Below are 11,430 nucleotides of genomic sequence, written 5' to 3'. Positions count from 1 at the left end.
GGGAGGGGTGGGCAAGAGACCCCCTCCGACCCCTCCCCTCCCCCCCCCCCCAAAAATCACTGGGGGGTCCCCTCGGGGGTCCCGTCCAGCCCCCGCTGCTGCAGCTGCGCCCTCAGCACGGCGTTCTCGCTCTTCAGCTCCTCCATCTGCCCTCGGGGGCACCCCCGAAAATGTGGGGTGGGGTGGGGGGTCAGGCCGGGCTCACCCCCTCCCCACAATTCCCACGCTCGCCCCGCCCTTTTCCCGCTTTTTTTCCCCCCCCCCACCCCCGTTTCCCACCCCAAAATTTCCACCCGGGAATCCCCCCCCTCACCCCCAAATTCTGCCGTTTCTACCCCGAATTCCCCCCAATTCCCCCATTTCCACCCCGAATTGCCCCAAATTCCCCATTTCCACCCCAAATTCCCCCATTTCCACCCAAATTCCCCATTTCCACCCCAAATTCCCCCATTTCCACCCAAATTTCCCCATTTCCACCCCAAATTCCCCCATTTCCACCCAAATTCCCCCGTTTCCACCCCAAATTCCCCCATTTCCACCCAAATTTCCCATTTCCACCCCAAATTCCCCATTTCCACCCGAAATTCCCCCATTTCCACCCAAATTTCCCCATTTCCACCCCAAATTCCCCCAAATTCTGCCGTTTCTACCCCGAATTCCCCCCAATTCCCCCATTTCCACCCCGAATTTCCCCAAATTCCCCCGTTTCCACCCCAAATTCCCCCATTTCCACCCCAAATTCCCCCATTTCCACCCCAAATTCCCCATTTCCACCCCAAATTTCCCCATTTCCACCCCAAATTCCCCCATTTCCACCCAAATTCCCCCGTTTCCACCCCAAATTCCCCCATTTCCACCCAAATTTCCCCATTTCCACCCCAAATTCCCCCGTTTCCACCCCAAATTCCCCCATTTCCACCCAAATTTCCCCATTTCCACCCCAAATTCCCCCAAATTCTGCCGTTTCTACCCCGAATTCCCCCCAATTCCCCCATTTCCACCCCGAATTGCCCCAAATTCCCCCGTTTCCACCCCAAATTCCCCCATTTCCACCCCAAATTCCCCATTTCCACCCCAAATTCCCCCAAATTCTGCCGTTTCTACCCCGAATTCCCCCCAATTCCCCCACTTCCACCCCAAATTTCCCCAAATTCCCCCGTTTCCACCCCAAATTCCCCATTTCCACCCCAAATTCCCCCATTTCCACCCAAATTTCCCCCGTTTCCACTCAAATTTCCCCAAATTCCCCATTTCCACCCCAAATTCCCCCATTTCCACCCAAATTTCCCATTTTTCCCCATTTCCACCCCAATTTCCCGTTTTTCGCCATTTCCACCCCAATTTCCCCCCATTTCCACCAAATTCCCCCAAATTCTGCCGTTTCTACCCCGAATTCCCCCCAATTCCCCCATTTCCACCCCGAATTTCCCCAAATTCCCCGTTTCCACCCCAAATTCCCCCATTTCCACCCAAATTTCCCCATTTCCACCCCAAATTCCCCCAAATTCTGCTGTTTCTACCCCGAATTCCCCCAAATTCCCCCATTTCCACCCCGAATTGCCCCAAATTCCCCCGTTTCCACCCCAAATTCCCCCATTTCCACCCAAATTCCCCCATTTCCACCCCAAATTCCCCCATTTCCACCCCAAATTCCCCCAAATTCTGCCGTTTCTACCCCGAATTCCCCCCAATTCCCCCATTTCCACCCCAAATTTCCCCAAATTCCCCCGTTTCCACCCCAAATTCCCCCATTTCCACCCAAATTTCCCATTTCCACCCCAAATTCCCCCAAATTCTGCCGTTTCTACCCCGAATTCCCCCCAATTCCCCCATTTCCACCCCGAATTGCCCCAAATTCCCCCGTTTCCACCCCAAATTCCCCCATTTCCACCCAAATTCCCCCATTTCCACCCCAATTCCCCCATTTCCACCCCAAATTCCCCCATTCCACCCCAAATTCCCCAAATTCTGCCGTTTCTACCCCGAATTCCCCCAATTCCCCCATTTCCACCCCAAATTCCCCAAATTCCCCCGTTTCCACCCCAAATTCCCCCATTTCCACCCAAATTTCCCCATTTCCACCCCAAATTCCCCCAAATTCTGCCGTTTCTACCCCGAATTCCCCCCAATTCCCCCACTTCCACCCAAATTTCCCAAATTCCCCCGTTTCCACCCCAAATTCCCCATTTCCACCCAAATTCCCCCATTTCCACCCAAATTTCCCCCGTTTCCACTCAAATTTCCCCAAATTCCCCATTTCCACCCCAAATTCCCCCATTTCCACCCAAATTTCCCATTTTTCCCCATTTCCACCCCAATTTCCCGTTTTTCGCCATTTCCACCCCAATTTCCCCCATTTCCACCCCAAATTCCCCCAAATTCTGCCGTTTCTACCCCGAATTCCCCCCAATTCCCCCATTTCCACCCCGAATTTCCCCAAATTCCCCCGTTTCCACCGCAAATTCCCCCATTCCTCCACCCAAATTCCCCCAAATTCTGCTGTTTCTACCCCGAATTCCCCAAATTCCCCCATTTCCACCCCGAATTGCCCCAAATTCCCCGTTTCCACCCCAAATTCCCCATTTCCACCCAATTCCCCCATTTCCACCCCAAATTCCCCCATTTCCACCCCAAATTCCCCATTTCACCCCAAATTCCCCCAAATTCTGCCGTTTCTACCCCGAATTCCCCCCAATTCCCCCATTTCCACCCCAAATTTCCCCAATTCCCCCGTTTCCACCCCAAATTCCCCATTTCCACCCAAATTTCCCCATTTCCACCCCAAATTCCCCCAAATTCTGCCGTTCTTCTACCCCGAATTCCCCCCAATTCCCCCATTTCCACCCCGAATTGCCCCAAATTCCCCCGTTTCCACCCCAAATTCCCCCATTTCCACCCCAAATTCCCCATTTCCACCCCAAATTCCCCCATTTCCACCCCAAATTCCCCCATTTCCACCCCAAATTCCCCCATTTCCACCCAAATTCCCCATTTCCACCCCAAATTCCCCCAAATTCTGCCGTTTCTACCCCGAATTCCCCCCAATTCCCCCATTTCCACCCCGAATTGCCCCAAATTCCCCCGTTTCCACCCCAAATTCCCCATTTCCACCCCAAATTTCCCCATTTCCACCCCAAATTCCCCCAAATTCTGCCGTTTCTACCCCGAATTCCCCCAAATTCCCCCATTTCCACCCCGAATTGCCCCAAATTCCCCCTTTCCACCCCAAATTCCCCCATTTCCACCCCAAATTCCCCATTTCCACCCCAAATTCCCCCATTTCCACCCAAATTCCCCATTTCCACCCCAAATTCCCCCAAATTCTGCCGTTTCTACCCCGAATTCCCCCCAATTCCCCCATTTTCACCCCAAATTTCCCCAAATTCCCCCATTTCCACCCCAAATTCCGCCGTTTCCACCCAAATTCCCCATTTCCACCCAAATTTCCCATTTCCCCCCGTTTCCACCCCAAATTCCCCCATTTCCACCCCAAATTCCCCCAAATTCTGCCGTTTCTACCCCAAATTCCCCCCAATTCCCCCATTTCCACCCCGGATTTCCCGAAATTCCCTCGTTCCCACCTTTTTTCCCCCAATTTCACCCTGTTTTCCCCCAAATTTCTCCCAATTTCCACCCAAATTCCCCCATTTCCACCCCAAATTTCCCCATTTCCACCCCAAATTCCCATTTTTCCCCATTTCCACCCCAAATTCTCCCAAATTTCACCATTTCCACCCCAAATCCCCCCATTTTCACCCAAATTTCCCCAAATCTCCCCATTTCCACCCCAAATTCCCCCATTTTCCCCTTTTCCACCCAAATTCCCCCAATTTTCCCCATTTCCACCCCAAATTCCCCCATTTCCCCCCAAATTCCCTCATTTCCACCCCAAATTCCCATTTTTGCCCATTTCCACCCCAAATTCTCCCAAATTTCACCATTTCCACCCCAAATCCCCCCATTTCCACCCCAAATTTCCCAAATCCCCCATTTTCACCCCGAATTTCCCCAATTCCCCCATTTCCACCCAAATTCCCCCAAATCCCCCATTTCCACCCCAAATTCCCCGAAATTCTCCATTTCCACCCCAAATTCTCCATTTCCACCCCAAATTTTCCAATTTCCCCCCATTTCCACCCCAAATTCCCCATTTCCACCCCAAATTTTCCAATTTTCCCCCACTTTCACCCCAAATTCCCCCATTCCCCACCCCAAACCCCCCCCCCCCAATTTCCCTTTTTTTTTTTTTTATCAATGAACCCCCGTGGGAATCCCGCGGGGTCCGGGGGGGCGTGCCCTATGCCCAAATAAGGACAAAGCCACGCCCACAAGGGGCGGGGCCTTCCAGAGGGGGGCGTGGCTTCCCCATTCACGCCGCTCCCCCGGGGCCCTTCCGGGCGCCCCTTTTTAGGGCGATTTTTAGGGCGATTTTTGGGGCGATTTTTGGGGCGATTTTTGGGGTTTTCGGGGCGCGTCGAGGGCGGGGCCTGTCGCGACAGGGCGGGGCGGTACCTGCTGTCGCAATAGGTCGTTGTCCATCTGCAGCCGCTCGGCTTCTTTGAAGGTTTCCTGCAGCCGCTGGTTGCTCTGGCGCAGCTCCCGCACGTAATCGCAGGCCTTGGACAGGATCCCGCCCTTGCTCTGCGGGACCCCTCCCCAAAATCAGCCGAGAGCCCTCCCCAAAATCCACCTGGGACCCCTCCCCCCTCCCGGAGTTCACCTGAGACACCCGAAATTAATGAACCCCCCCCTCACCCAAAAACCAGCTCGGAACCCCCCCAAAATCCTCCGATTTCCACCCAAACTTCCCCCCTAAATCTGCCGTTTGTCCCCCCTGAACTCATTCGGGAGCCCCCAAAATCCCTCAGTTTTACCCCAAAATCACCCCCAAACTCCTCCAGGATCCCCCAAACTCCCTAAATCCCCCCCAAAATCCCAAAATCTCCCACAAAATCCCCCAATTTCCCCCAAATCCCCCCCAAACCCCTCCAGGACCCCCCAAAATCCCCAAATCTCCCCAAAAATCCTCTGATTTCACACTCCAAACTTCCCAAATCGGTCCTGAACTCCTTCGGGAGCTCCTCAGTTCTTACCCCAAAATCCTCAGTTTGACCCCCAAACTCCCAAATCCACCAGACCCTACCTCCAAACTCTCCCAAATCTCCCCCAAAATCCTCCAAAATCCAAATCCCAAATCTCACCCAATCCCAAATCCCAAAATCTCCCCAAAATCCAATCCCCCAAATCCCCCAAAATCCCCCCCAAAATCCCCAAAATCCCCAAAATCCCCCAAATTCCCCCAAATCCCCCCCAAATCCCCCAATTCCCCCAAAATCCCAAATCTCCCCCAAAATCCTCAGCCCAAAATCCCCAATATCCCCCAATTCCCCAAATCCCCAATTCCCCCAAACCCTCAGGACCCCCAAACTTCAACATCTCCCAAAATCCCCAATTTGCCCCAAATCCCTCGCCAAACCCCTCAGGACCCCACTCGCCCCAAACTCCCAAATCTCCCCAAACTCCCCAAATCTCCGCCAAATCCCCAATTTCCCCCCCAGATCCCCTCAGGACCCCAAACTCCCAAATCTCCCCCCAAAATCCCCAAATCTCCCCAAATCCCCCAATTTCCCCCCAAACCCCTCAGGACCCCCAAATCCCCAAATCTCCCCAAATCAATCTCCCCCAAAATCCCCAAATCTCCCCCAAACTCCCCAAATCTCCCCCCAAATCCCCCAATCTCCCCCCAAAACCCCTCCAGACTCCCCCAAAATCCCCAAATCTCCCCCAAAACTCCCAGGCCAATTCCCCCCAAATCCCCCAACTCCCCTCCAGACCCCCCAAAATCCCAAATCTCCCCCCAAATCCCCCAATTTCCCCCCCAAACCCCTCAGGACCCCCCAAAATCCCCAAATCTCCCCAAAACCCCCAAATCTCCCCCAAATCTCCCCAAATCCCCAAATCTGTGGCCGCTGACCGCGCCGGATTTGCCGCTCTCGGCGCCGCAGTCGGGGATGATCTTGGAGAGCTGCACGATCCAGTTGTTGATCTTGTCCCGGCGCCGGCGCTCCACTGCGGGCGGTTTGAGCCGGTTTGGACCGGTTTGGGGCCGGTTTGGGGTGGTTTGGGGCAGTTTGGGGCCGGTTTGGGCAGTTTGGGGCCGGTTCGAGCCGGTTTGGGGCCGGTTTGGGGCGGTTTGGGGCCGGTTTGGGGCCAGTTCGAGCCGGTTTGAGCTGGTTTGGGGCCGGTTTGGGGTGGTTTGGGCCGGTTGGGGCTGGTTTGGGGCAGTTTGGGGCCGGTTTGAGGCCAGTTTGGGGCCGGTTTGGGGCGGTTTGGGGCCGGTTTGGGGCAGTTTGGGGCCAGTTCGAGCCGGTTTGGGGTGGTTTGGGGGCGGTTTGGGGCCAGTTCGAGCTGGTTTGGGGTGGTTTGGGGCCGGTTTGGGGCGGTTTGGGGCCGGTTTGGGGCAGTTTGGGGCCAGTTCGAGCCGGTTTGGGGCCGGTTTGGGCCGGTTTGGGGCGGTTTGGCGCAGAGTTGGGCCGGTTTGAGCCGGTTTGGGGTGGTTTGGGGTTGGTTTCAGCCAGTTTGAGACGGTTTGGGGTGGTTTGGGGCCGTTTGGGGCAGTTTGGGGCCGGTTTGGCGCAGATTGGGGCTGGTTTGAGCCGGTTTGGGGTTGGTTTCAGCCAGTTTGAGACGGTTTGAGCCGGTTTGGGGCGGTTTGTGGCCAGTTTGGGGTGGTTTGGGGCCGGTTTGAGCCGGTTTGGGGTGGTTTAGGCCAGTTTGGGGTGGTTTGGGGTGGTTTGGGACCCGTTTGGGGTGGTTTGGGGACCGCTTTGGGGTGGTTTGGGGCCGATTTGGGCTGGTTTGGGGCCAGTTTGGGACCGGTTTGGGGCGGTTTGGGGCCAGTTTGAGGCTGGTTTGGGGTGGTTTGGGGGCGGTTTGGGGCCGGTTTGAGCCGGTTTGAGGCCAGTTTGGGGTGGTTTGGGGTTAGTTTCAGCCAGTTTGAGCCGGTTTGAGGCTGGTTTGGGCCGGTTCGAACCGGTTTGAGCCGGTTTGAGCCGGTTTGGGGACGTTTTGGGGCATTCTGGGGGCGTTGAGAAAAAATGGGGGAAAGATGGAAAAAAATTGGGGGCAGAAACGGGAAAAATTTGGGGGAATTTGGGGGAATTTTGGGGCATTTTGGGGCCATTTTGGGATCTTGTCCCGCTCAGGTGACTTTGGAGTCCTTCAGGTGCCCCCAGGTGTGCCCAGGTACCCCCAGGTACCCCCAGGTGCCCCCAGGTGTGCCCAGATGCCCCCAGGTGCCCCCAGGTGCCCCCCAGGTGCCCCCAGGTGCCCCCAGATGCCCCCAGGTGCCCCCCAGGTGCCCCCAGATGCCCCAGGTGCCCCAGGTGTGCCCAGATGCCCCCAGGTGCCCCCAGGTGCCCCCCAGGTGCCCCCCAGGTGCCCCCTCACCCTCGTTGTGCTGCGCTCGCCGTCGCTCGTCCCGTGGCACCCGCGGCCCCTCCAGCTTCCTGCAGGGACAGGTGGGACCCAGGTGTACCCAGGTGTGCCCCAGGGGTGCCCAGGTGTGCCCCAGGTGTGCCCCAGGTGTGCCCCAGGGGTGCCCAGGTGTGCCCCAGGTGTGTGCCCAGGTGTGCCCAGGTGTGCCCCAGGTGTGCCCAGGTGTGCCCAGGGGTGCCCAAGTGTGCCTCAGGTGTGTGCCCCAGGGCTGCCCAGGTGTGCTCACTTCCCACCCAGGTGTGTGCCCAGGTGTGCCCCCAAATGCCCCCGTGATGTCTCCAGGTGTGCCCAGGTGGGTCCCAGATATCCCAGGTGCCCCCCAGGTGCCCTCAGCTCCCCCCAGGTGCCCCCCAGGTACCCCCAGGTGCCCCCCAGGTACCCCCAGGTGCCCCCAGGTGCCCTCAGCTCCCCCCAGGTGCCCCCAGCTCCCCCCAGGTACCCCGAGGTGCCCCCAGATGCCCCCAGGTGCCCCCAGGTACCCCCAGGTGCCCCCCAGGTGCCCCAGCTCCCCCCAGCTCCCCCCAGGTGCCCCCAGCTCCCCCCAGGTGCCCCCAGGTGCCCCCAGCTCCCCCAGGTGCCCCCCAGGTGCCCCCAGGTGCCCCCAGGTGCCCCCCAGGTGCCCCCAGGTGCCCCCAGGTGCCCCCCAGGTGCACTCACGGTGAGTAGGGGTGGCCGTGGGGGGCGAGGCCTCGCGGGGCCCCTCCCCCCGCCTGGAGCACGTCCTGAGGGGTCATCATCACATAGAACTGCCCTGGGGGAGGGGACAGAGCTGGCACACACCTGGGCACACCTGGGCACGCACCTGGGCACCCACAGCACACGGGATCCCCCCCCAGCTGTGCCCAGGTGTGGCTTTTCCCCCCCCAGGTGCCCCCAGGTGCCCCCCAGCTGTGCCCAGGTACCCCCAGGTGCCCCCATTCCCCCCCCCAGCTGCCCCCAGGTGCCCTCAGGTGTGCCCCAGGTACCCCCAGGTACCCCCCAGGTGCCCCCCAGGTCCTCCCAGCTCCCCCCAGGTGCCCCCAGGTGTCCCCAGGTGCCCCCAGGTACCCCCCAGGTGCCCCCCAGGTGTGCCCCATTCCCCCCCAGGTACCCCCCAGGTGCCCCCCAGCTCCCCCCAAGTGCCCCCAGGTACCCTCAGGTGCCCCCCAGGTGCCCCCAGGTGTGCCCCATTCCCCCCCAGGTACCCCCAGGTGCCTCCAGCTCCCCCAGGTGCCCCCCAGGTGCCCCCAGGTACCCCCAGGTGCCCCAGGTGCCCCCCAGCTCCCCCAGGTGCCCCCCAGCTCCCCCCAGTTGCCCCCAGCTCCCCCCAGGTGCCCCCCAGGTGCCCCAGGTGCCCCCCAGGTGCCCCCCAGTTGCCCCCAGGTGCCCCCAGGTGCCCCCCAGCTGCCCCCCAGCTGCCCCCCAAGTGCCCCCAGGTGCCCCCAGGTGCCCCCAGGTGCCCCCCAGGTGCCCCCCAGGTGCCCCCAGGTACCCCCAGGTGCCCCCAGGTGCCCCCCAGGTGCCCCCTTACCTCCTGCCTGCCCCAGGGCGGGGTCGGCCTGCAGAGCCACCGCCCCCTCCCCCCCCCAGGTGAGCCGGGCCTCGGCCCCGCCCTCGCTGCCGGGGCTGCCCCCGTTGCTGAAGGGGTTCTGCAGCACGGCCTGGGGGGAGGGGCGGCACCTCAGACCCCCTGAGACCCCCCCCAAAAACCCCCACGGACCCCCAGGGACCCACAGGGACCCCCGAGCCTGGGAGACCCCCAGAGACCCCCCAAAAACCCCAAAAACCGCCAGGGACCCCCCAGGGACCCACAGGGACCCCCGAGCCTGGGAGACCCCCCAAAAACCCCCAGAGACCCCCAGGGACACCCAAAAAACCCCCAGAGACCCCCCCAAAAACCCCCAGGACCCCCCGAGCCCGGGAGACCCCCCAGAGACTCCCCAAAAACCCCCAGGGACCCCCCAGGACCCCCCGAGCCCGGGAGACCCCCCAAAAACCCCCAGGGACCCCCAGGGACACCCAAAAACCTCCAGAGACCCCCCCAAAAACCCCCAGGGACCCCAGAGACACCCAAAAACCTCCAGAGACCCCCCCAGGGACCCCCAAAAACCCCCCGAGACTCCCCAAAAACCCCCAGAGACCCCCAGGAACCCCCGAGCTCGGGAGACCCCAAAATCCCCACTGAAACCCCCCCAAAAACCCCCTGAGGCCTCCAGGGACCCCCCAAAACCGACAGGGACCCCCAGGGACCCCCCCAAAAACCCCCTGAGACCCCAGAGACCCCCCAAAACCCCCGAGCCTGGGAGACCCCGAAATCCCCACTGGGACCCCCCAAAAACTCACCTGGGACCCACCTGGGACCCCCAAACCTCACCTGGGACCCCCCAAACCCCACCTGGGACCCCCAAGACCCCCCAAAACCCCTCCCCACACACCTGAACCCCACCTGAGACCCCCCAAACCCCACCTGGGACCCCCCAAACCTCACCTGGGACCCCCCTAAACCCCACCTGAGACCCCCCAAACCTCACCTGGGACCCCCAAACCCCCCCGGGACCCCCAAACCCCACCTGGGACCCCCCAAACCCCACCTGGGACCCACCTGGGACCCCCCAAACCCCACCTGGGACCCCCCCAAACCCCACCTGGGACCCCCCAAACCTCACCTGGGACCCGCAAACCTCACCTAGGACCCCCCAAACCCCACCTGGGACCCCAAACCTCACCTGGACCCCCCAAACCCCACCTGGGACCCCCCAAACCCCACCTGAGACCCCCCAAACCCCCCCTGGGACCCACCTGGGACCCCCCAAACCCCACCCTGGACCCCCCCAAACCTCAACTGGGACCCCCCAAACCTCACCTGGGACCCCCCAAACCTCACCTGGGACCCCCCAAACCCCACCTGGGACCCCAAACCCCACCTGGACCCCCCAAACCCCACCTGAGACCCCCCAAACCCCACCTGGGACCCCCTAAACCCCACTGAGACCCCCCAAACCTCACCTGGGACCCCCAAACCTCACCTGGGACCCCCCAAACCCCACCTGGGACCCACCTGAGACCCCCCAAACCCCACCTGGGACCCACCTGGGACCCCCCAAACCCCACCCGGGACCCCCCAAACCTCACCTGGGACCCCCCAAACCTCACCTGGGAACCCCAAACCCCACCTGGGAACCCCAAACCCCCACCTGGGTCCCCCCAAACCTCACCTGGGACCCCCAAACCCCACCTGGGACCCCCCAAGACCCCCCAAAACCCCTCCCCACACACCTGAACCCCACCCAGGGACCCTCCAAACCCCACCCGGGACCCCCCAAACCCCACCTGGGACCCCCAAACCCCACCTGGGACCCCCCAAACCCCACCTGGGACCCCCCAAACCTCACCTGGGACCCACCTGGGACCCCCCAAACCTCACCTGGACCCCCCAAACCCCACCTGGGACCCCCCAAACCTCACCTGGACCCCCAAACCCCACCTGGGACCCCCCAAACCCCACCTGGGACCCCCCAAACCTCACCTGGGACCCCCCAAACCCCACCTGGGACCCCCCAACCTCACCTGGGACCCCCCCAAACCCCACCTGGGACCCCCCAAACCCCACCTGAGCCCCCCCCAGGCCCCCCGCCCCCTCACCTGGGGGGTCCCGGCGAAGGTGGACACGACGCTGACGGCGGCGCCCTCGGGGCCATCGAGCGGCGCCTCCGTCACCTGCACCACCCTGTAGGTCACCTGGGGGGCACAGGGGGGCACCTGAGGGCACCTGGGGGGCACCTGGGGGCACCTGGGGGGAGCTGGGGGGAGCTGGGGGGAGCTGGGGGCACCTGGGGGGCACCTGGGGGCACCTGGAGGGGACCTGAGGGCACCTGGAGGGGACCTGGGGGCACCTGAGGGCACCTGGCGGGGTCACGGTGCCAGGGACACCCCCGGTGGCCCCACCCTGGGGAC

At 61.3% G+C, this 11,430-nt stretch overlaps 1 protein-coding gene across 1 annotated transcript in view; it reads right to left on the bottom strand.

The window, feature by feature from the left end:
* Positions 1-11,430, bottom strand: part of LOC138101717 (upstream stimulatory factor 2-like) — a 13,467-nt gene continuing 2,037 nt past the window's right edge. Inside the window, exons 2-8 of the mRNA XM_068999496.1 lie at positions 11,119-11,256; positions 9,008-9,137; positions 8,155-8,248; positions 7,450-7,508; positions 5,975-6,069; positions 4,513-4,641; positions 1-146 (exon numbers count right to left, since the gene is read on the bottom strand). Coding sequence (XP_068855597.1) covers positions 57-146; positions 4,513-4,641; positions 5,975-6,069; positions 7,450-7,508; positions 8,155-8,248; positions 9,008-9,137; positions 11,119-11,256 — 735 coding nt within the window. The 3' untranslated portion in view covers positions 1-56. The remainder of the gene's footprint in view (positions 147-4,512; positions 4,642-5,974; positions 6,070-7,449; positions 7,509-8,154; positions 8,249-9,007; positions 9,138-11,118; positions 11,257-11,430) is intronic.

Source organism: Aphelocoma coerulescens, unplaced genomic scaffold, assembly GCF_041296385.1.
Source record: "Aphelocoma coerulescens isolate FSJ_1873_10779 unplaced genomic scaffold, UR_Acoe_1.0 HiC_scaffold_441, whole genome shotgun sequence".
Classification (NCBI taxonomy): domain Eukaryota; kingdom Metazoa; phylum Chordata; class Aves; order Passeriformes; family Corvidae; genus Aphelocoma; species Aphelocoma coerulescens.
The sequence above is the reverse complement of the archived record's forward strand: the minus strand, read 5'-3'. Positions and strand labels throughout refer to the sequence as shown.